Below are 25,599 nucleotides of genomic sequence, written 5' to 3'. Positions count from 1 at the left end.
GGGTTGATTCCAAGTCTTTGCTATTGTGAATAGTGCCGCAATAAACATACGTGTGCATATGTCTTTATAGCAGTATGACTTATAATCCTTTGGGTATATCCACAGTAATGGGATGGCTGGGTCAAATGGTATTTCTAGTTCTAGATCCTTGAGGAATTGCCACACTGTTTTCCACAATGGTTTAACTAGTTTACAGTCCCACCAACAGTGTAAAAGTGTTCCTATTTCTCCACATCCTCTCCAGCACCTGTTGTTTCCTGATTTTTTAACAATTGCCATTCTAACTGGTGTGAGATGGTATCTCATTGTGGTTTTGATTCGTATTTCTCTGATGGCGAGTGATGATGAGCATTTTTTCATGTGTCTGTTGGCTGTATGAATGTCTTCTTTTGAGAAGTGTCTGTTCATATCCTTTGCCCACTTTTTGAAGGGGTTGTTTGTTTTTTTTCTTGTAAATTTGATTCAATTCTTTATAAGTTCTGGATATTAGCCCTTTGTCAGATGAGTAGATTGCAAAAATTTTCTCCCATTCTGTAGGTTGCCTGCTCACTCTGATGGTAGTTGCTTGTGCTGTGCAAAAGCTCTTTAGTTTCATTACATCCCATTTGTCAATTTTGGCTTTTGTTGCCGTTGCTTTTGGTGTTTTAGACATGAAGTCCTTGCCCATGCCTATGTCCTGAATGGTATTACCTAGGTATTCTTCTAGGATTTTTATGCTTTTAGTTCAAACATTTAAGTCTGTAATCCATCTTGAATTAATTTTCGTGTAAGGAGTAAGGAAAGGATCCAGTTTCAGCTTTCTACTTATGGCTAGCCAATTTTCCCAGCACCATTTATTAAATAGGGAATCATTTTCCCATTTGTTGTTTTGGTCAGGTTTGTCAAAGATCAGATGGCTGTAGATATGTGGTATTATTTCTGAGGGCTCTGTTCTGTTCCATTGGTCTGTATCTCTGTTTTGGTACCAGCACCGTGCTGTTTTGGTTACTGTAGCCTTGTAGTATAGTTTGAAGTCAGATAGCATGATGCCTCCAACTTTGTTCTTTTGACTTAGGATTGTCTTGGCAATGTGGGGTCTTTTTGGTTCCATATGAACTTTAAAGCAGTTTTTTCCAATTCTGGGAAGAAAGTCATTGGTAGCTTAATGGGGATGGCATTGAATCTATAAATTATGTTGGGCAGTATGGCCATTTTCACAATGTTGATTCTTCCTATCCATGAGCATGGTATGTTTCTTCCATTTATTTGTGTCCTCTTTTATTTCACTGAGCAGTGGTTTGTAGTGCTCCTTGAAGTAGGCCTTTGCATCCCTTGTGTGTTGGATTCCTAGGTATTTTATTCTCTTTGAAGCTATTGTAAATGGGAGTTCATTCATGATTTGACTCTCTGTTTGTCTGTTGCTGGTGTGTAAGAATGCTTGTGATTTTTGCACAGTGATTTTGTATCCTGAGATTTTGCTGAAGTTGCTTATCAGCTTAAGGAGATTTTGGGCTGAGACAATGGGGTTTTCTAAATATACAATCATGTCATCTGCAAACAGGGACAATTTGACTTCTTCTTTTCCTAACTGAATACCCTTGATTTCTTTCTCTTGCCTGATTGCCCTAGCCAGATCTTCCAACAGTATGTTGAATAGGAGTGGTGAGAGAGGGCATCCCTGTCTTGTGCCAGTTTTCAAAGGGAATGCTTCCAGTTTTTGCCCATTCAGTATGATATTGGCTGTGGGTTTGTCATAAATAGCTCTTATTATTTTGAGATACGTTCCATCAATACCGAATTTATTGAGCGTTTTTAGCATGCAGGGCTGTTGAATTTTTTCAAAGGCCTTTTCTGCATCTATTGAGATAATCATGTGGTTTTTGTCTTTGGTTCTGTTTATATGCTGGATTACATTTATTGATTTGCCTATGTTGAACCAACCTTGCATCCCAGGGATGAAGCTCACTTGATCATGATGGATAAGCTTTTTGATGTGCTGCTGGATTCGGTTTGCCAATATTTTATTGAGGATTTTTGCATCAATGTTCTTCAGGGATGTTGGTCTAAAATTCTCTTTTTTTGTTGTATCTCTGTCAGGCTTTGGTATCAGGATGATGTTGACCTCATAAAATGAGTTAGGGAGGATTCCCTCTTTTTCTATTGATAGGAATAGTTTCAGAAGGAATGGTACCAACTCCTCCTTGTACCTCTGGTAGAATTCAGCTGTGAATCCGTCTGGTCCTGGACTTTTTTTTGGTTGGTAGGCTATTAATTATTGCCTCAATTTCAGAGCCTGCTATTGGTCTATTCAGGGATTCAACTTCTTCGTGGTTTAGTCTTGGGAGAGTGTAAGTGTCCAGGAAATTATCCATTTCTTCTAGGTTTTCTAGTTTATTTGTGCAGAGGTGTTTATAGTATTCTCGGATGGTAGTTTGTATTTCTGTGGGGTTGGTGGTGATATCCCCTTTATCATTTTTTATTGTGTCTATTTGATTCTTCTCTCTTTTCTTCTTTATTAGTCTTGCTAGTGGTCTATCAATTTTGTTGATCTTTTCAAAAAACCAACTCCTGTATTCATTGATTTTTTTGGAGGGCTTTTTGTGTCTCTATCTCCTTCAGTTCTGCTCTGATCTTAGTTATTTCTTGCCTTCTGCTAGCTTTTGAATATGTTTGCTCTTGCTTCTCTAGTTCTTTTAATTGTGATGCTAGGGTGTCAATTTTAGATCTTTCCAGCTTTCTCTTGTGGGCATTTAGTGCTATAAATTTCCCTCTACACACTGCTTTAAATGTGTCCCAGAGATTCTGGTATGTTGTATCTTTGTTCTCATTGGTTTCAAAGAACATCTTTATTTCTGCCTTCATTTCGTTTTGTACCCAATAGTCATTCAGGAGCAGGTTATTCAGTTTCCATGTAGTTGAGCGGTTTGATTGAGTTTCTTAGTCCTGAGTTCTAGTTTGATTGTACTGTGGTCTGAGAGACAGTTTGTTATAATTTCTGTTCTTGTACATTTGCTGAGGAGTGCTTTACTTCTAATTATGTGGTCAATTTTGAAATAAGTGTGATGTGGTGCTGAGAAGAATGTATATTCTGTTGATTTGGGGTGGAGAGTTCTGTAGATGTCTATTAGGTCTGCTTCCTGCAGAGATGAGTTTAATTCCTGGATATCCTTGTTAACTTTCTGTCTCATTGATCTGTCTAATGTTGACAGTGGGGTGTTGAAGTCTCCCATTATTATTGTATGGGAGTCTAAGTCTCTTTGTAAGTCTCTAAGGACTTGCTTTATGAATCTGGGTGCTCCTGTATTGGGTGCATATATATTTAGGATAGTTAGCTCTTCCTGATGAATTGATCCCTTTACCATTATGTTACGGCCTTCTTTGTCTCCTTTGATCTTTGATGGTTTAAAGTCTGTTTTATCAGAGACTAGGATTGCAACCCCTGCTTTTTTTTGTTCTCCATTTGCTTGGTAGATCTTCCTCCATCCCTTTATTTTGAGCCTATGTATGTCTCTGCATGTGAGATGGGTCTCCTGAATACAGCAGACTGATGGGTCTTGATTCTTTATCCAATTTGCCAGTCTGTGTCTTTTAATTGCACCATTTAGTCCATTTACATTTAAGGTTAATATTGTTATGTGTGAACTTGATCCTGCCATTATGATATTAACTGGTTATTTTGCTCATTATTTGATGCAGTTTCTTCCTAGCATTGATGGACTTTACATTTTGGCATGTTTTTGCAATGGCTGGTACCTGTTGTTCCTTTCCATGTTTAGTGTTTCCTTCAGGGTCTCTTGTAAGGCAGGCCTGGTGGTGACAAAATCTCTAAGCATTTGCTTATCTGCAAAGGATTTTATTTCTCCTTCACTTATGAAACTTAGTTTGGCTGGATATGAAATTCTGGGTTGAAAATTCTTTTCTTTAAGAATGTTGAATACCTAGGAATCCAACATACAAGGGATGTAAAGGACCTCTTCAAGGAGAACTACAAACCACTGCTCAGTGAAATAAAAGAGGACACAAACAAATGGAAGAACATACCATGTTCATGGATAGGAAGAATCAATATCGTGAAAATGGCCATACTGCCCAAGGTAATTTATAGATTCAATGCCATCCCCATCAAGCTACCAATGAGTTTCTTCACAGAACTGGAAAAAACTGCTTTAAAATTCATATGGAACCAAAAAAGAGCCCGCATCTCCAAGACAATCCTAAGTCAAAAGAATAAAGCTGGAGGCATCACACTACCTGACTTCAAACTATACTACAAGGCTACAGAAACCAAAACAGCATGGTACTGGTACCAAAACAGAGATATAGACCAATGGAACAGAACAGAGTCCTCAGAAATAATACCACACATCTACAGCCATCTGATCTTTGACAAACCTGAGAGAAACAAGAAATGGGGAAAGGATTCCCTATTTAATAAATGGTGCTGGGAAAATTGGCTAGCCATAAGTAGAAACCTGAAACTGGATCCTTTCCTTACTCCTTATACGAAAATTAATTCAAGATGGATTAGAGACTTAAATGTTAGACCTAATACCATAAAAACCCTAGAAGAAAACCTAGGTAATACCATTCAGGACATAGGCATGGGCAAAGACTTCATGTCTAAAACACCAAAAGCAACGGCAACAAAAGCCAAAATTGACAAATGGGATCTAATTAAACTAAAGAGCTTCTGCACAGCAAAAGAAACTACCATCAGAGTGAACAGGTAACCTACAGCATGGGAGAAAGTTTTTGCAATCTACTCATCTGACAAAGGGCTAATATCCAGAACCTACAAAGAACTCAAACAAATTTACAAGAAAAAAACAAACAACCCCTTCAAAAAGTGGGCAAAGGATATGAACAGACATTTCTGAAAAGAAGACATTCATACAGCCAACAGACACATGAAAAAATGCTCATCATCACTGGTCATCAGAGAAATGTGAATCAAAACCACAATGAGATACCATCTCACACCAGTTAGAATGGCAATCATTAAAAAGTCAGGAAACAACAGGTGCTGGAGAGGATGTGGAGAAATAGGAACAATTTACACTGTTGGTGGGATTGTAAACTAGTTCAACCATTATGGAAAACAGTATGGCGATTCCTCAAGGATCTAGAACTAGAAGTACCATATGACCCAGCCATCCCATTATTGGGTATATACCCAAAGGAGTATAAATCATGCTGCTATAAAGACACATGCACATGTATGTTTATTGCGGCACTATTCACAATAGCAAAGACTTGGAATCAACCCAAATGTCCATCGGTGACAGACTGGATTAAGAAAATGTGGCACATATACACCATGGAATACTATGCAGCCATAAAAAAAGATGAGTTTGTGTCCTTTGTAGGGACATGGATGCAGCTGGAAACCATCACTCTTAGCAAACTATCACAAGAACAGAAAACCAAACACCGCATGTTCTCACTCATAGGTGGGAACTGAACAATGAGATCACTTGGACTCGGGAAGGGGAACATCACACACTGGGGCCTGTCATGGGGAGGGGGGAGGGGGGAGGGGGGAGGGATTGCATTGGGAGTTATACCTGATGTAAATGACGAGTTGATGGGTGCTGACGAGTTGATGGGTGCAGCACACCAACATGGCACAAGTATACATATGTAACAAACCTGCACATTATGCACATGTACCCTAGAACTTAAAGTATAATGAAAATAAATAAATAAATAAAATAAAATAAAATAAAATATCCCACTATTACTGCGTGGGAGTCTAAGTCCCTTTGTAGGTCTCTAAGAAGTTGTTTTATGAATCTGGGTGTTCCCATATTGGATGCATACATATTTAGGATAGTTAGCTCTTCTTGTTGTGTTGATGCCTTTACCATTATGTAATGCCCTTCTTTGTCTTTTTTGACCTGTGTTGATTTAAAGTCTGGTTTATCAGAGACTAAGATTGCAACCCCTGCTTTTTTTGCTTTCCGTTTTCTTGGTAAATATTCCTCCATCGCTTTATTTTGATCGTATGTGTGTCTTTGCAAGTGAGATAGGTCTCCTGAATACGGCATACCAATGGGTCTTAACCCTTTATCCAATTTGCTAGTCTGATTATTTTAATTGGGGCATTTAGCCCATTTACATTTAATGTTAATATTGTTATGTGTGAATTTGATCCTCTCATCATGATGCTAGCTGGTTATTTTGCACATTAGTTGATGCAGTTTCTACATAGTGTCTTTGGTCTTTATATTTTGGTATGTTTTTGCAGTGGCTGGTACCAATTTTTCCTTTCCATATTTAGTGCTTTCTTTAGGAGCTCTTGTAAGTCAGGCCTGGTAGTGACAAAATCCCTTAGCATTTGCTTGTCTGTAAAGGATTTTATTTCTCCTTCACTTATGAAACTTAGTTTGGCTGGATATGAAATTCTGGGTTGAAAATTCTTTTCTTTAAAAATGTTGAATATAGGCCCCCAGTCTCTTATGGCTTGTAGGGTTCTGCAGAGAGATCTACTGGTAGTCTGATGGGCTTCCCTTTGTGTGTAACTTGACCTTTGTCTCTGGCTGCCCTTAACATTTTTTCCTTTGTTTCATCCTTGGAGAATCTGACAGTTATGTGTCTTGGGGTTGCTCTTCTTAAGGAATATCTTAGTGGTGTTCTCTGTATTTTCTCAATTTGAATGTTGGCCTGTCTTGCTAGTTTGGGGAAGTTCTCCTGGATAATATTCTGAAGTGTGTTTTCCAACTTGGTTCCATTCTGTCCTTCACTTTCAGGTACACCAATCAATCGTAGGTTTGGTCTTTTCACATAGTCACATATTTCTTGGAGGCTTTGTTCATTCCTTTTCATTCTTTTTTCTCTAATCTTGTCTTCATGCCTTATTTCAGTAAGTTAATCTTCAGTCTCTGATATGCTTTCTTCTGCTTGATTGATTCAGCTATTGATACTTATATATGCTTCATGAAGTTCTCATGCTATGTTTTTCAGCTCCATCAGGTCATTTATGTTCCTCTCTAAACTGTTTATTCTACTTAGCAATTCCTGTAACCTTTTATCAAGATTCTTAGCTTCCTTACATTGGGTTAGACTATGCTCCTTTAGCTCAGAGGAGTTTATTACCCATCTTCTGAAGCCTACTTCTGTCAATTTGTCAGTCTCATTCTCTGTCCAGATTTGTGCCATTGCTGGGGAGGAGTTGCAATCATTTGGAGAAGGGGCGTTCTGGTTTTAGGATTTTCCTCATCTTTGTGGATTTATCTACCTTTGATCTTTGAGGCTAATGACCTTTGGATGGGGTTTTTATGTGGGGATCCTTTATGTTGATGTTGTTGCTTTCTGTTTGTAGTTTTTCTTCTAACAGTCAGTCCCCTTTTCTGCATATCTGCTGCAGTTTGCTGGAGGTCCACTCCAGACCCTGTTCACCTGAGTATCACCAGCAGAGGCTGCAGAACAGCAAAGATTGCTGCCTGCTCCTTCCTCTGGAAGCTTCATCCCAGAGGGGCATTGGCCTAATGCCAGCCAGCACTCCTCTGTATGAGGTGTCTGTTGGCCCCTGTTGAGAGGTTTCTCTCATTCAGGAGGCACGGGGGTCAGGGACCCCACTTGAGGAGGCAGTCTTTCCCTTAGCAGAGCTTGTGCACTGTGCTGGGATAATCTCTCTTGTCAGGATCAGCTGCCCTCTTCAGAGCTGGCAGGCAGGAACGATTAAATCTGCTGAAGCTGTGCCCACAGCCACCCCTTCCCCAGGTGCTCTGTCCCAGGAAGATGGGGATTTTGTCTGTAAGCCCCTGAATGGGGCTGCTACCTTTCCTTCAGAGATGCCCTGCCCAGTGAGGTGGAATCTGGAGAAGCAGTCTGGCCAGAGTCACTTTGCCATGCCCAGCCTAGACCTCCCAGCCTCCTTAGCACTGTCAGGGGAAAACTACCAACTAAAACCTCAGTAATGGTGGACACCCCTCCCCCCACCAAGCTTGATCCTCCCAGGTCAACTTCAGCCTACTGTGCTTGCAGTGAGAATTTCAAGCCAGTGGTTCTTAGCCTGCTGGACTCCGTGGGAGTGGGACCCACTGAGTGAGACCACTTGGCTTCCTGGCTTCAGACCCCTTTCCAGGGGAGTGAACGGTTCTGTCTCACTGGGGTTCCAAGCGCCATTGGAGTATGAAAAAATACTCCTGCAGCTAGCTCAGTGTCTTCCTAAGCAGCTGCCCAGTTTTGTGCTTGAAACTCAGGACCCTGGTGGTGTAGGCACATAAGGGAATCTCCTGATCAGCAGATTGCAAATTCATGGGAAAAGCATAGTAACCCAGCTGGGTAGCACAGTCCCTCACAGCTTCCCTTGGCTCTGGGAGGGAGGTCCCTGGCTCCCTGGACTTCCCAGATGAAGTGATGCCCCAACCTGCTTCTGCTCATCCTCTGTGGGTTGGACCCACTGCCTAACCAGTCCCACTAACCAGTCCCAATGAGATGAACTGGGTACCTTAGTTGGAAATGCAGAAATCACCCGCCTTCTGTGTTGGTCTAGCTGGGAGCTGCAGACTGGAGCTGTTCCTATTCGGCCCTCTTGGCTCCTTCTATTCTGTACTATTTCTTCCAAAACTATTCCAAACAATTGAAAAGGAGGGACTTCTCCCTGTCTCATTTTATGAGGCTATTATCATCCTGATACCAAAACCTGGCAGAGGTACAACAAAATAGAAAACTTCAGGCCAATATTCCTGATGAACATTAATACAAAAATCTTCAGTCAAATACTGGCAAACCAAATCAAGCATCACATCAAAAAGCTTATTCAACACCATCACTTTGGCTTCATCCCCGGGATGCAAGGTTGGTTCAGATAGGCAAATCAATAAACGTAATTCATCACATAAACAGAACTAAAGACCAAAACCACATGATTATCTCAATAGGTGCAGAAAAGGCCTTTAATAAAATTCGACATCCCTTCATGTTAAAAACGCTTAATAAACCAAGCATTGATGGAACGTACCTCAAAATAATAGGAGTCATTTATGATAAACCCATAGCCAATATCATACTGAATGGTCAAAAGCTGGAAGTATTCTCCTTGAAAACCAGCACAAGATAAGGATGCCCTCTCTCACCACTCCTATTCAACATAGTATTGGAAGTTCTGGCCAGGGCAATCAGACAAGAGAAAGAAATAAAGCATATTCAAATAGGAAGAGAGGAAGTCAAACTGTCTCTGTTTGCAGATGACATGATCCTATATCTAGAAAACCCCATTGTCTCAGCTCAAAAGCTTCTTAAGCTGATAAGCAACTTTTCAGCAAAGTCTCAGCATACAAAATCAATATACAAAAATTACAAGCATTCCTACACACCAATATTAGATAAGCAGAGACCCAAATCATGAATGGACTCCCATTCACAATTGCTACAAACAGAATAAAATACCTGGGAATACAGCTAACAAGGGAAGTGAAGGACTTCTTCAAGGAGAACTGCTTGTTTTCTCTTCAAGGAGAACTATAAACCACTGCTGAAGGAAATCAGAGAGGACACAAACAAATGGAAAAACATTCCATGCTCATGGATAAGAAGAATCAATATCATGAAAATGGCCATACTGGACAAAGTAATTTATAGATTCAATGCTACTTCCATTAAACTACCATTGACATTCTTCACAGAATTAGAAAAAACTACTTTAAAACTTACAGGGCACCAAAAAAAAGTCCATATAGCCAAGACAATCCTAAGCAAAAGAACAAAGCTGGAGGCATCAAGCTACCTGACTTCAAACTATACTACAAGGCTACAGTAACCAAAACAGGATGGTACTGGTACCAAAATAGACATATACACCAATGGAACAGAATAGAAATCTCAGAAATAAGAACACACATCTACAACCATCTGATCTTCAACAAACTTTACAAAAACAAGCAATGGGGAAGGGATTCCCTATTTAATAAATGGTGCTGGGAAAAATGGCTAGCCGTGTGCAGAAAATTGAAACTGGACCCCTTCCTTACACCTTACACAAAAATTAACTCAAGATAGATTAAAGACTTAAATAACCCAAAACTATAAAAACCTTACAAGAAAATCTAGGCAGTACCATTCAGGGCAGAGGCATGAGCAAAGATTTCATGATGAAAATGTCAAAAGTAATTGCAACAAAAGCAAAAATTGACAAATGGGATCTAAACAAATTAAAGAGCTTCCTCACAGCAAAAGAAACTATCATCAGAGCAAACAAGGCAACCTACAGAATGGGAGAAAATTTTTGCAAGCCACCCATCTGACAAAGGCCTAATATCCAGAATCTACAAGGAACTTAAATTTACAAGAAAAAAACAAACCCCATCAAAAAGTGGGCAAAGAACATGAACAGACACTTCTCAAAAGAGGACGTTTATGTGGCCAACAAACATATGAAAAAAAAGGTCAACATCACTGATTATTAGAGAAATGCAAATCGAAACCACAATGAAATGCTATCGCATGCCATTCAGAATGGCGATTATTAAAAAATCAAGACACAACAGATGCCAGTGAGGCTGTGGAGAAATAGGAACACTTTTTGACACTGTTAGTGGGAATGTAAGTTAGTTCAACCATTGTGGAGGACAGTGTGGTGATTCTTCGAAGACCTGGAACCAGAAATACAATTTGACCCAGAAATTCCATTAGTGGATATATACCCAAAGGAATATAAACCATTCTATTGTAACATGTACATGTATGTTTGTTGCAAGACTATTCACAATAACAAAGACATGGAGTCAACCCAAATGCCCATCAGCAATACACTGGATAAAGAAATTATGGTACATATATACCATGGAATACTATGCAATCATAAAAAGAAATGAGGTCATGTCCCTTGCAAGGACATGGATGGAGATGGAAGCCTTTAGCCTCAGCAAACTAACACAGGAAGAGACAACCAAACACCACATGTTCTCATTTATAAGTAGGAGCTGAACAATGAGAACATATGGTCACAGGGAGGGGAACACCACACATTGGGGCCTACCAGGGGGCAGGAGGAGGGAGAGCATCAGGATAAATAGCTAATGCATGTGGGACTTAATACCTAGTGATGGGTTGATAGGTGCAGCAAACCACCATGATACATGTTTCCCTGTGTAACAAAGCTGCACATCCTGCACAGGTATCCTGGAACTTAAAATAAAATAAATAGAAATAAAGATTTATATGTTATTCACATTTTTCTTTACAAAGGTGAGAAAATTATACTATGTAACTATCCTATAAGAGGAACCAATTAAGTAAATTGTGATATATATCACAGTTGATTTTTATTCAGGTATTAAAATTGTAATTTTTAATGATATAGAAAATACTTATATAGCATTAAGTGAAAACAGTATACAAAGTTGTATGTTTAGTACAATCTTAATTTTTCACAAAAATGTATAGAAAAGGTTTGCAAGGAAATATGTCAAATGTGAATATTAGTATTACTTTTTTAAAGATCTTTTTTTTTCTACTTTAAGTTCTGGGGTACGTGTGCAGAATGTACAGTTTTGTTACATAGGTATACATGTGCCATGGTGGTTTGCTCCACCCGTCAACGCATCACCTACATTAGGTATTTCTCCTAATGGTATCCCTCCCCTAGCCCTCCACCCCCTGACAGGCGCCGGTGTGTGATGTTCCCCTCCCTATGTCCATGTGTTCTCATTGTTCAACTCCCACTTATGAGTGAGAACATGTGATGTTTGGTTTTCTGTTCCTGTGTTAGTTTGCTGAGAATGATGGTTTCCAGCTTCATCCATGTCCCTGCAAAGGACATGAACTCATTCTTTTTTATGGCTGCATAGTATTCCATGATGTATGTGTGCCACATTTTCTTTATCCAGCCTAAGATTGATGGGCATTTTGGTTCCAAGTCTTTGCCATTGTGAATAGTGCTGCAATAAACATATGTATGCATGTGCCTTTATAGCAGAATGACTTATAATACTTTGGGTATATACCCAGTAATGATTGCTGGGTCAAATGGTATTTCTAGTTCTAGATCCTTGAGGAATTGCCACACTGTCTTCCACAATGGTTGAACTAATTTACACTCCTACCAACGGTGTAAAAGAACTTCTATTCTTCCACATCCTCTCCAGCATCTGTTGTTTCCTGACTTGTTAATGATCGCCACTCTAACTGGCGTGAGATGGTATCTCATGGTTTTGATTTGCATTTCTCTAATGACCAGTGATGATGAGCATTTTTTCATATGTCTTTTGGCTGCATAAATGTCTTCTTTTGAGAAGTGTTTGTTGTATCCTTTGCCCACTTTTTGATGGGGTTTTTTTTTTCTTGTGAATTTGTTTAAGTTCTTTCTAGATTCTAGATAAGCCCTTTGTCAGATGGATAGGTTGCAAAAATGTTCTCCCATTCTGTAGGTTACCTGTTCAAATGTGAACATCATTAATTTATGAAAACTTATGGGTGGTTTTTATCCATTTCTTTATACTTTTCAAATTTGTACTTCCTAAAATCTCTAAAATGATTGTGTTATACTTTTAGATCAGAGAAAAATAAATTTTTAAAAAAGTTAAATTCCTCTTCAGCCCTCAGTCTTCAGTATACAGTTCACAGTAAAGTAGTAGTATCATTTTGAGACATCCTAAGTGGTGGAAGCCAAAAATCCACCTTCATGAGGATGAATCATGGCTGATGGCTCTGTAAGTTATACTGTGATCACTGTATATGTTCCTCTTCATAATCAAATGAGGCTTCTTGTTTCAATATTTAACCTCCTACTAGAATCTTCCCATGATATGCTCACAATTGGAGGTTTTTGGTTTTTGGGTTATTTTGGTTTTGCCTAAACTTGAGCCAAGATCCCATTCCATTTTCTAGCTATGAGTAATATTACCAAACTGCATAATGGAATTATTAACCATTTGTGTGATTTATAAGTGGTAATTAGCATGTTTTATGGGACATAAAGACTTTGAAAGTTTGACCTACTATATCTTTTTGGGTTGTGTTGTGCTCTGTGATTAATTTTTGTATTGATTTTTATTAAAGGAGAGTGCTTTCCATTTTAGAAATGCTTGAGACATATTTTCATTGATGACTGGTAGGTTATGGATAAAACAATTGGGATTGAATAGATTAATTAGTAGAAAGATTGGGGTACCAAACTGAACTCAAATAAATCATAAACTCAAACTCATTAAAATAATATGTTCAAAAAAGTATATGTTCCCCTCTAAAGTCAACAAAAAATAGACATGTTTTAGTAAGTCTGATAAGTAACTCTCTAAATCTCTTTACTGTCTTTCTACAGGAAAAAGCAATTTCGATATCTGCTAGAATCCAAAGGAAAAAAACCTGGTATTATCAACGAAGAAAATAATGACAGCAAAAGACTTGTAGGAGAAAACACAAATCGTGCTACATTAAATTATACTACGAGAGACTTTTACAATGAAAAGCTAGAGGTAAAACTACTGTTAATCTTTGCAATTTAATGCCAGGATATATCCCACATGCTTGGAATTTGGGGGTTGTACATTTTACCCTTAGTTAAGATAACTTTTTTGTTTTGGAATATTTGTCAACCTTATATTACAAAGCCGGGGACAGAAGGTACCCAGGCAATTAGGGAGAAATAGAGCCCTGAAATGAAGAAGAACCAAGGGTTTCAGTATTGTTATTTCAGCAGAAGAAAAAAATGTTCAAAAGAAATCTGTACTGTAAATCTGTAGCAAAAATCTAGAACCCAGAGCAGAACCAAGGGTCCCAATCTGTGTAAGAAGTAGGTTATAGGCTTGCTGTAGGTACTTAGCTACGTCATGCCAGACCATCAGAGAACACAGCAGGACCTCCGTTTTTGTTCGCCTTACTGGGGCCATTGATGTTTTAATTCGTATCTTTCATTCTACACCATTTTCTTATAATTACTTAATCATACAATTTCAACCTGTTCTATTCCTAATATAGCACTTAGCCAGGAAAATGGGAACTAAACCGTTATGTTTTATGTGGTCAGAGGTTCAGAGTGTCTTGTTTATGAGTCTTAAAAGATAAAATATAGCTGTATTGCAAAGGGAAAAGAGGCAGTTCTGGCAAATAGCACAGTGCAAATAAGGCATAGAAGTATAAAACATGTAAGGAGAGGGCCAGGAACTATAAGCAGGTCATCGTTGTGGAAGTTCAGAGATTGAGGTAGACAGTGTTAAAAGATGAGACCAGAAAGATAGTAAGAGAACAATGCGAAAGAGATTGAACGTAATCCTTTGGCCAATAGGGGTTTCCCAGTGTTGCCAAAAGAAGAAAATGAAAGCCAAGGTGGCAGGATTATGTCTCCTTCTCTTCCTGAATACAGCTGGTTCTATGAGTGAAAAAATTAATATGTATATAGTTGTGTTTGGTATCTATGGGGGATTGGTTTCAGGATCTCCTGCAGATACCAAAATGCACAGATGCTCAAGTCCCTGATAAAAAATGACATAGTACATAGTATTTGCATGTAGCCAAGGCACATCCTCCCATATACTTTAAATCATTTCTAGATTACTTATAATACTACAATGCAAATGCCACGTAAATAGTTGTTATACCGTATTGTTTAGGGAATAATGACAAGAAAAGTCTGTACAGATGTGATTTAAAAAAAATTTTCAATCTGCAGTTGTTTGAATGCACAGATGCAGAACCCATGGATATGGAGGGCCAACTATATTTAGTAAATCTAAACATGCCAATTTACATTAAAGAAATTTAGTAAAACATCAAAGAGCTGCATTTAAACCAAGAACAGTTCCACAGTAAAATCTACCAACTCTTTAAGAAACAGAGAATTCTAATGATTTTAAAATTGTTTGAGAGTATTGAAAAAGAAGGAAAACTCTTCCATGTTTTCAATACAGACAGCATAACATTGATTCCAAAAATGCCAGCATTGCATAGGGAAAAAAAAAGCCAAACCATACATTTAAAAATATTGGTGCAAAACTCTTTTTAAAATATTGTCAGCCAGAATACAGCAGAACATTAAATGAATAACAAACATTATACCCAAGAGTAGTTTATCCTAGAAAGGCAGGAAAAATTCAGTATTAGTGAATTAATAGATCTAATGTGAAAAATCATGATTCTTTCTATAGACATTGAAAAGAAATTTCACACAATTCAATACCTATTCTTAATTTTGTAACTCAATCAATAGGATAAATGGAAATTGGATAGTAAGTGTTATGCTTGATGGGGAAACTCTGGAAACACTAGCATAAGTAGTAGGCAGAATTCTAACTAAGGTGGCCTCTGTGATCCCCACACCCCGGTATCCATACCTTGTATAGTCCCCTCCCATGGGTGTAGGTAAAACCCGTGTCTTGCCTTTAACCAGTAGAATATGGCAAGGGTAAAGGGGTTTTGCAGACATGATTAATATCCCTAATCAGTTGACTTTGAGTTAATGAAGAGGGAGATCATCCTGAGTGAGTCTGACTTAATCTGGCAAGTCCTTTAAAAGAGGATTCAAGCGGCCGGGCGCGGTGGCTCAAGCCTGTAATCCCAGCACTTTGGGAGGCCGAGGCGGGCGGATCACGAGGTCAGGAGATGGAGACCATCCTGGCTAACACGGTGAAACCCCGTCTCTACTAAAAATACAAAAAAATTAGCCAGACGTGGTGGCAGGCACCTGTAGTCCCAGCTACTTGGGAGGCTGAGGCAGGAGAACGGCGTGAACCGGGGAGGCGAAGCTTGCAGCGAGCCGAGATCGCACCACTGCGCTCCAGCCTGGGCAACAGAGTGAGACTCCTTCTCAAAAAAAAAAAAAAAAAAAAAGAGAGGATTCAGGCTTTCCCTGAAAGATTTTTCTGTTGGCCTTGAAGAAATAAGCCCCCATGTTTTGAGAGGCCCACATGGCAGGGAACTGCAAGAAGCTTTTAGGACCTGAGAACAGCCCCAGACCAGCAGCCAACAAGAGAACAGGGATTTCATTCCCACAGCTGCAAGGAACTGAATTCTGCCAACAACCACTTAGGCTTAGAAGAGGACTCTGAGCTTCAGAAATAAACACAACCTAGCCAACACCTTCATTTCAGCTTTATGAAGTCCTGAGCAGAATACCCAGCTAAGCCGTGCCTGGGTTCCTGAAACATGGAAACTGAGCTGATAGATGCACGTTCTTTTAAGCTGCCAAGTTTGAGGTAATTTGTTAGACAGGACTAGAATACCAATGCATCACTGAAGTAAGTATCAAGCAAGGATGCCTAATATCACTATTATATTTTTCTAAATACAGATAATACAATGAAACGAGAAGGAAATCAATGGTTATTTGAAAAGAAGGCAGTAAACTTATATTTGCAGATAATATTATTGAATACCTGGAAATCCCAAGAATATTAATTTAGAAATCATAAAAAGCTATAAGAAAATTCAGTAATGTAGCAGAAGTCAACAGCTTCCATATTACAAGTAATAAGCAGAAAGAAGATATAAGGAAAAACCGAACTCACAGTAGCAACACAGAAAGATAATGTATCTTACAATAACCTAATAATAAATATACAGGATCTATAAAAAGAAAACTTTTCAAACATTAGTGAAGCATACAAAAGATTTATACAAATGGAAAAACATAACATGTTTTGGATAAGAATCTCAAGCAAAATATGTCAATTTTCCTTAAGTTAACTTAAAAATTTCATTTAATTTCAATGAAAATACCAAAAACTTTTTTGTTGAGGCTTTTTGACAAGTTGATACTATAGTACATGTGGAAAAATAAACATAATTAGCTACAAAAACTCCTAAAAAGAAGAACAATGAGAAGAAGGCTAGCACTATTAGATATTAAGGCATATTATAAATACCTACCAATTAAAACAGGGTGGTTGTAAAGAAATAGTCTAATGGGATAAATGATACTGACCAAATGGGATATTCAATCAGAAAAGCATATTGAACCCCTTCTTTGCACCATGCAACAAAAAATTAACTCCAGACCAAATAAAAACCCAAGTATTAAAAGCAAAAGTTTCAAGTTTTTATTTTAATAAGGAGAGAAAATCTTTATGATCTTGATTGGGTTGGCTATGATTTTTTAACACCATAGATGCACAAACCATAAAGGAAAATGTTTTGGTAAATTGGACAGTCATCCAAGGTGATTGTGGTTTTTTTCTCTACATTGCCCAGTCTGTCCCTGAACTCCTGGGCACAATAAATCCTCCTACCTCGTCCTTCCAAGTAGCTGAAACTACAGGCATGCAGATTTTTAAAAACAGATAGCTTCAGTGCAGTCATGTAAGCCTTGTTTCCCATTTATAAAATGGAGATATGGATTAAATCCTAATACAAGTACCATTATAGTTAAAATTGCTCTGTAACAAACCCCACTGTTGACCTTTTTCCCAAACCATCTTCATAACAACAAAATTCTAGTTTAATGAAATAATATAAACCATATTGTATAGAGTTTATCTCATCAGGATTGAACCTGTAAAATACTTGCTTTATGAATCCCACAGGGATATTGTGAGACAAAAAGAGATGAGTATATGAAAGCATTTGGGAATGGAAAAAGCATTACCCAAGGAGCAACAACTCCTTGACGGGTCAGGGCAAGACAGGAAGTAAAGACAGGGAATGTTGACTCCTGCTTTGAGAAATTTTAAAGAGGAAAGAAGGAATCTGAAGCCCCAAAATATTTGGAAAGAAACACTAATCTAACAATCAGGAGATGTGGATTCGAGCCCCTGATTCTACTTCTGAGTACTTGAAAGACCTTGCTCAAGTCCCTTAATCACTCTCTCGACTCACAGCCTAGCATTCCTTCACTTATACCACGCTCCTTACATCTTGAAAAATATTTAAATCACTGCAGCACAAAGTGCTCAGTTTGTCTTCCATACATCCTGAGTTGTTGAGAAAATTAATTGAGGTAAGTTCTTCCAAATCAGGTTAAGCAGACCTTTTCATTATACATGTCATAAATCTGTTGCTTGGTAGTTGTCCATCTATTCTCCTGACTCATCTAAAAAAGATTTAAGATGGACATAGAATCATAGTGCCGAAAGGGACTTTAAAGAATGTAATCCTATTCTTAGATGAGGAAAACTGGAAACTCAGATGAGTTACTGAGGGTCATGTTGAATTATTGACTGAGCCACCTCTGGAATGGAGTCCTAATTCTGACCTTGGACACGTTCACAATATATCATGGTGCTTTCTCAAGTTTTCTTGACCATCCCATTGCAAAGGGCTCTCTCTTTTCTGAGCACTGTTCGTAATTTGCTGTCTGAACATTTTACTCAGCATGTATCTACTGTTTTATGTTTTTAGTTAACTTTTTATATGTGCAGGCCATCTCCCAACTAGACTGTAAGTTCTTCAAGGGCTAGATTAGAGAGTTTTCTCTATGGAAGTATTAATAGAAGATGCTTAATCCTGAGCAGATCTCTCAATCTCTATAGACCTTGTTTCCCATTTATAAAATGGAGATATGGATTAAATCCCAATACAAGTACCATTGTAGTTAAAATTGCTCTATAACAAACCCCACTGTTGACCTTCTTTTTCCCAAACCATCTTCATAACAACAAAATTCTAGTTTAATGAAATAATATAAGCAATATTGTATAGAGTTTATCTCATCAGGATTGAACTTGTAAAATACTTGCTTTATGAATCCCACAGGGATATTGTGAGACAAAAGGAGATGAGTATATGAAAGCATTTGGGAATGGAAAAAGCATTACCCAAGGAGCAACAACTCCTTGACAGGTCAGGGCAAGAGAGGTGTCTCTAACGTGCTTTCAATGGGATCATCCTGGACAGGCTGAGTGAGTTGTCCTGGCAGACACCTGATAAGTTATAGGGTATATTGTAAGGAGATGCAGAATAATTGGCTTGGAGGAGAGGAGAAATGATGAAGTAAAAATGCGGTTTCAAACACAGTTACTAAATCAAGGATTATTATAGAAGATACAATTCTGTATCAACATGTTCCTAGAGAAACAATGGAAGTAACTATAGCAGAAAATTTTAAAGCACTGTAAATTATACTGTGCCAGTTATGAAGAATTATTTTCATTTGTATAATATGTAAGTGATTTAACAAAATATATCATTTACTTGTTTTAATTTTTGTTATCCTAAATTATTATAAAAAATCTTCCAATCTTAACTAGAATTTTGTCTTTTTAAATTCAAAATTCTATTTTAAGCAATTTAGAAATCTGTAAAAGAAGCATTCACTAAATGTGCTCTGTGCCTTCTACTTGTAAATGCATTGCTTGTAAAATATTGCTCTAAAATGAGCAAACTAAAATGTTGCTGATCTCTAGTGATTCACACTTGTCCTTCTTTGTAGGAGTTCCTCTGTAGTCCAGATTTACTGAGTGCTAAAAGGGAGCAGCTACATTCTGTTCTCATCAACAAGCTAACTTAGTATATATAGGTGGCTAAGGTTCAAATTGTAGTATTTCAGAGTGAGAGAAGTTCATCAGAGAAGAGGCCAGCTGGAACCATTTGTTGCTTATCACACATCAAAATCTGTACATACTTCTGTGATTGGTCAATCTGTGACTTATTGTTTTAGTACATGACTATATCAAATCAGCATGTTGACCCATGAATGGTGATTACTTAGAGGTGCCTTATATGTCATAAGAAAATTCTTAAAATATGCCTCTGTTAAGGAAAGTTAGTGCAATTTGGACTTATTATTAACTTACATTAATTAATCAGGAATTTAAAACATATTTTGTTTTAAAAATCATAAGCATTTGGGCCAGGTGCGGTGGCTCATGCCTATAATCCCAGCTCTTTAGGAGGCTGAGGTGGGTGGATTTCTTGAGTTCAAGAGTTTGAGACCAGCCTAGGCAACATGGCAAAGCCACGTCTCTACAAAAAAATACAAAAATTAGCTGGGTGTGGTGGTGCACGCCTGTGGTCACAACTGCTCAAGAAGGTGAGGTGGTAGGGTCGCTTGAGCCTGGGAGGCAGAGGTTGCAGTGAGCAGAGATCATGCCACTACACTTTAGCCTGGGCATCAGAGTGAGACCCTGTCTCCAAAAAATAAATTAAGTTACATTAAATTAAATTAAATTTAAAAATCATAAGCATTGGGAAAAAGAAGAAACATATTAAAAAGGAGGAAAACATACTAATATTCTCAGAACTCAGAAACAATCTTTCTTTCTTTCTTCCTTCCCTCCTTCCTTCCTTCCTTCCTTTCCTTCCTTCCTCTCTCTCTCTCTCTCTCTCTCTCTCTCTCTCTCTTTTTGAGACGGAGTCTCACTCGCCCAGGCTGGAGTGCAGTGGCGCAATCTTGGCTCACTGCAAGCTCTGCCTCTTGGGTTCACTCCATTTCCTGCCTCAGCCTCCTGAGTAGCTAGGACTACAGTCACCTACCACCACACCTGGCTAATTTTTTCTGTTTTTTTTTTAGTAGAGATGGGGTTTCACCGTGTTAACCAGGATGGTCTCAATCTCCAGACCTCGTGATCCACCCGCCTCAGCCTCCCAAAGTGCTGGGATTACAGGCGTGAGCCAAGAACTCAGAAACAATCTTAATGAGACTTCAATATATTTCCTTCAATAGTTTTTATGCATTCTTTTCTAACTTTTTAATAAAAACTTCAAACATACAGCAAAGTTGAAAGAATTTTACAATAAACATCCATATATCCAAAACCTACACTCAACTATTAGCATCGTACTATACAGTGTACTTACTTTATCACATATCTATGTATCTATCCCTCCATCAGTCTACCTTGGGATTTTTTAAATTCATTTCACAGTGATTGCAGACATTAGTGTGCTTCTGCCTAAATAATTTAGCGTGCATTTCATTAATTGGAATTCAGTATTCTATAGAGTATTTTTCTTTGTAAATTTTACCATTTAGAGGTAAAACTTACATAGTGAAATGTACATCTTAGGTGTACAATTGCTGAGTTTTGACAAATCATACATTCCTATAACCCAAACCCTATCAGAACATTTTTATTTTTTTCACATAACATTATGATGTAAGCATTTTTTCTTATTACGAATCTTTCTTATTTTTATTTTATTTTACTTTTAAATATTTTATCTTTTAGATATGGGGTACAGTGCAGATTTGTTACATGAGAGTATTGTGTGACACTGGGTTTTGGAGTATGAATCCTGTCACCCTAGTAATGAGCAGAGTACCAGATAGGTAGTTATTTAACCCACACCCCTACTAGCGTCTATATTGTTCCCATATTTATGTTGTTCCTGTCTTCCATGTGTGCTCAGTGCTTAGCTCCCACTTATAAGTGAGAACATGCAACTTAGTTTTCTGTTTCTGCATTAATTTGCTTAAGGTTATGGCCTCCAGTTCCATCTATATTGCTGCAAAGGACAGGATTTCACTCTTTGTTATGGCTATGTAGTTAGTATTCCATGGTGTATATATACTATATTCTGTTTATCCAGTCTACCATTGATGGGCACCTGGGTTGATTCCATGTCTTTGCTATTGTGAATAGTGCAGCAGAGAACATACGAGTGCATGTGTCTTTTTGGTAGAATGATTTATTTTCTTTGTAGTATATACCCAGTAATGGGATTGTTGGGCCAAATGGTAGCTCTGTTTTAAGTTATTTAAGAATCGCCAGACTGCTTTCCACAGTGGCTAGACTAATTTAATTATATTCCCACCAGCAGTGTATGAGAGTTCCTTTTTCTCCACAGCCTTGCTAGCATCTGTTGTCTTTTCACTTTTTAGTAATAGCCATTCTGACTGGTGTGAGGTGGTATCTCACTGTGGTTTTGATTTGCATTTCTCTGATGATTAGTGATGCTGAGCACTTTTTCGTATCCTTGTTGGCCACTTGTATGTCTTCCTTTGAGAAGTACCTGTTCATGTCCTTTGCCCATTTTTTAAATGGAGTTATTTGGTTTTTGCTTGGTGATTTAAATTCCCTATAGATTCTGGATATTAAGCCTTTGTCAGATACATAGTTTGCAAATATCTTCTCCCATTCTGTAGGTTGTCCGTTTGCTCTCTTGATAGTTTCTTTTGCTGTGCAAAAGCTCTTTAGTTTAATTAAGTCCCATTTGTCCATTTTTGTTTTTGTTGCAATTACTTTTGGGGACTTAGCCAAAAATTCTTTGCCAAGGCCAATATCGAGAAGAGTTTTCCAGAATTTTTATAGTTTGAGGTCTTACATTTAAATTTTTAATCCCTTTTAATTTTTGTATATGGTGAAAGATAGGAAAGGTCCAGCTTCAGTCTTCTGCATATAGCTAGCCAGTTATCTCAGCACCATTTATGGAATAGGGAGTCCTTTTCCCATTGCTTGTTTTTGTCACCCTTGTTGAAGATCGGATGGTTTTTGGTGTGCAGCTTTATTTCTGAGTTTTCCATTCTGTTCCATTGGTCTATGTGTCTGTTTTTTACCAGTACCAAGCTATTTTGGTTACTGTGGCTTAATAGTATAGTTTGAAGTCAGGTAGCATAATGCCTCTGGCTTTGTGTTTTTTTGTTTTTTTTGTTTTTTTTTTTGCTTAGGATTGCTTTGGCTATTTGGGCTCTTTTTTGGTTCCATATGAATTTTAGAATTTTTTTCTAATTCTGTGAAGAATGACATTGGGAATTTGATATGAATAGCATTGAACTGTAAATTGCTTTGGGCAATATGGCCATTTTTATGATATTGATTCTTCTAATCCATCAGCAGGGAATGTTTTTCCATTTATTTGTATCATCTCTGATTTCTTTCAGCAGTGTTTTGTAGTTCTCCTTGTAGAGATCTTTCACCTTCTTAGTTAGCTGTATTCCTAGGTATTTCATTGTCTTTGTGGCTATTGTAAGTGGGATTGTGTTCTTGATTTCACTCTCAGCCTGGATGTTGTTGGTGTATAGAAACGCTACTAAATTTTGTACATTGATTTTATATCCTGAAGCTTTACTAAAATTGTTTCAGTTCCAGAGCCTTTTGGCAGAGTCTTTAGGATTTTCTAGGCATAGAAATTATATTGTCAGCAAAGAGAGATAGTTTGACTTCTTTTCCTATTTAGATGCTTTTTAATTTCTTTCTCTTGCCTGACCGTTCTGGCTAGGACTTCCTAGAAATCTTCGTAGGTATAATTTTAATGACAATATCTGCAATTTTTAGAATTTTGTTGGTTTGGTTTGTTTTGTTTTTTGACAGAGTCTTGCTCTGTCACCCAGGTGGAGTGCAGTGGCATGACCTCAGCTCACTGCAACCTCCGTCTCCTAGGTTCAAGCAGTTCTCCTGCCTCAGCCTCCCGTGTAGCTGGGACTACAGGCGTGTGCCGCAACCCTAGCTAATTTTTATGTTTTTAGTAGAGATGGGGTTTCACCATGCTGGCCAGGCTAGTCTCGAACTCCTGACCTCAAGTGATCCACCCGCCTTGGCCTCCCAAAGTGCTGGGATTACAGATGTGAGCCACTGCCCCGGGCCAAATTTTTTTTCTTTTTTTTTTAGAAACAGGGTCTCACTCTGTTACTCAAGCTGGAGTGCAATGGCATGATCATAGCTGAAACTATAGCCTTGAACTCCTGGGCTCAAACGATTCTCCCACCTCAGCCTCCCAAGTACCTGGAACTGTAGGCATGTGCTATTACACCTGGCTAAATTTTTTATTCTTGTTTTTCTGTAGAGATGGAGTCTCACTATGTTGCCCAGGCTGGTCTTGAGTTCTTGGCCTTAAGCGATCCTCCTGCCTTGGCCTCCCAAAGTGCTGGGATTACAGATGTGAGCTACTATGCCTGGCCTATGATATTTTAAATTTAACTCATTTAATTTATCTTGAAATTATTTTGGTGTTTTGATTTGACTTGGAGATTTAAATGGATCCTTTTCCAAGTAGTTAAATCTATTGTCTCGTTGATATTTATTACTTTCCTTCTTCATTGATGTGCATTACTTCCCTTATAATTCTGATTATCTGATGTGTTACACTGATTCTTCCATATATATTATACTTTCCATGATCATGCCTTGATGCTCTCCAGAAGTATCAATAGCCAAAATAAATGTTAAACTCTTGCATTAAACAAAATCACTTTGTTTTAGCCTCTGTGATGAAATTGGGGCACAATGCTCAAATATCCTCTGGCCCCAAAATTCCTCTGTTGTGTTTAGAACCAGGTTTTTCATTTGCACACTGCCAGACCCAGAAGTTGAGTGGGAGACCTGTTTCTTTAGAAGGCAATGTACTGGATCCCAGGTTTATATATGTTTACTCTTCCTCCTTGTACACTTTCCCCCAACTTTCTCCAAATGGTCAAGGCTGCATAAGTCAGTGTAGTGTACCATTTTATGCTTTTCCGTAATAGAGGGTAAATTCAGAGTATAGGTACTTAAAGTGTTACATAGATATTAACTAATATCATACCAATTGAAATTATCACTATCTGTATCCTGATACATTTACCACAGGAATCTGTGAGTCTGCATTCAGCTGACTTGTATGAGCTAAATGACCTGAACTGAGATAGGAGAAAGAGTACTTATGATTCAACAATTCCAGTAAAGAAACACATTTTCTAGCAGAGCTGTCCAACAGAGGTAGGAGTAGACTGAGAAGGACTGAGGCCCTTGTTGTTATCTTTACTGAAGCAGAACTCTCTGTCAGCAGTGACTAGGAAAGAATTCCTGCTCTGAGGAGTAGGTGGGGGAGGGATGGGGGTCAGAATAAATTATTTCCATTTTTTGTGGTTCCGCTAATTGTTGCTTTGACTTTTGGATTAGTTATGATTTAATGCAAAACTTTCTTTTTTTTAAACAGGAAATAAAGGAAAAGAAGAAATTCTGTAAAACATATATAGAAGACCTTGTGAAGGAAGCCACAGAAATCAACATGAAAAATGAGGCTTTGCAGAAGCTTTGGCCACAGATGTTCATTGAGCTTGTTAGGGATGCAGTTATAGAAATTCGCAATAAAAATTCCTATATGAAGCTCTGCCTACAGCAGATAACAGACCAAAAATAAAGATGGCCTTTAGTTACAGTTGATTTTGGCAGTTTTATTTTTTGAAGGTTGAAAATATGCAGGTTATACATGTTAAAACAACAACACTATCCTATAAACTAGAAAGACTAGTATTAAAGCATTATTGCCCACTGTTCTCATAGCTAAAAGTTAAGAAGGAAAGGAGAAAGGAAGGATTAATTTCCTGTATGTGATGACCAAACAACCTCTGGGAGCTAAGCAGTTTTCAGAGCTGGCGTGGCACTGCATCCTTGGTTCTTGCTTTGATTGGTGCCCTGCTACAGCCCAAAGCACGTAGTATTTGCTGATGATTCAGCATGAGCTGCATCTACCTACTTTTAGCTGATAATTTTCAGTTATTTCCCTTTTTATTTTATGTCATGATTTCAAAACCAAAAATATGTTCTTTTTATGAGTGAAGAATAAACTTACTAATAAATTAGTAAAAATAAAGTATGTTTGCCTCAATTCAGTCAGAATTGTCATATTTATTGTATGTTCCTCTTTAGTTAGGTACGGTTCCTGCTGTTCACCTATATGGAGGATGCCCCATTCTTCTAGGGATGCATTCTCAGGGAACCACAGGAGGTCCTGGGAATCACTATGGACAGAAAATATGAAAATGAGTCAAAACTGGGATAGGAAGAAAATGTTTTGTCTTAGGAGATCCTGAGTGATTGTAAAATGCTG

At 38.0% G+C, this 25,599-nt stretch overlaps 1 protein-coding gene across 6 annotated transcripts in view; it reads left to right on the top strand.

Moving 5' to 3' along the window:
* The window catches only part of LRRC49 (leucine rich repeat containing 49), a 161,362-nt gene extending 135,981 nt beyond the window's left edge, over positions 1-25,381 (top strand). For 3 of the 6 annotated variants that reach the window (XM_021940673.2, XM_031668522.1, XM_031668521.1), the window contains 2 exons: positions 13,244-13,397; positions 24,706-25,375. In XM_021940673.2, coding sequence (XP_021796365.1) covers positions 13,244-13,397; positions 24,706-24,909 — 358 coding nt within the window. In that variant the 3' untranslated portion in view covers positions 24,910-25,375. Of the gene's footprint in view, positions 1-13,243; positions 13,398-24,705 lie in introns of all 6 variants that reach the window. The other 3 variants (XM_009210523.3, XM_031668523.1, XM_021940672.2) reach the window with 2 other exon arrangements.
* The last annotated feature ends 218 nt before the right edge of the window (positions 25,382-25,599 follow it).

The sequence above is a fragment of the Papio anubis genome, chromosome 7 (genome assembly GCF_008728515.1).
Source record: "Papio anubis isolate 15944 chromosome 7, Panubis1.0, whole genome shotgun sequence".
Lineage (NCBI taxonomy): Eukaryota > Metazoa > Chordata > Mammalia > Primates > Cercopithecidae > Papio > Papio anubis.
Note: the sequence above shows the minus strand (reverse complement) of the source record. Positions and strands in the feature narration are given on the sequence as shown.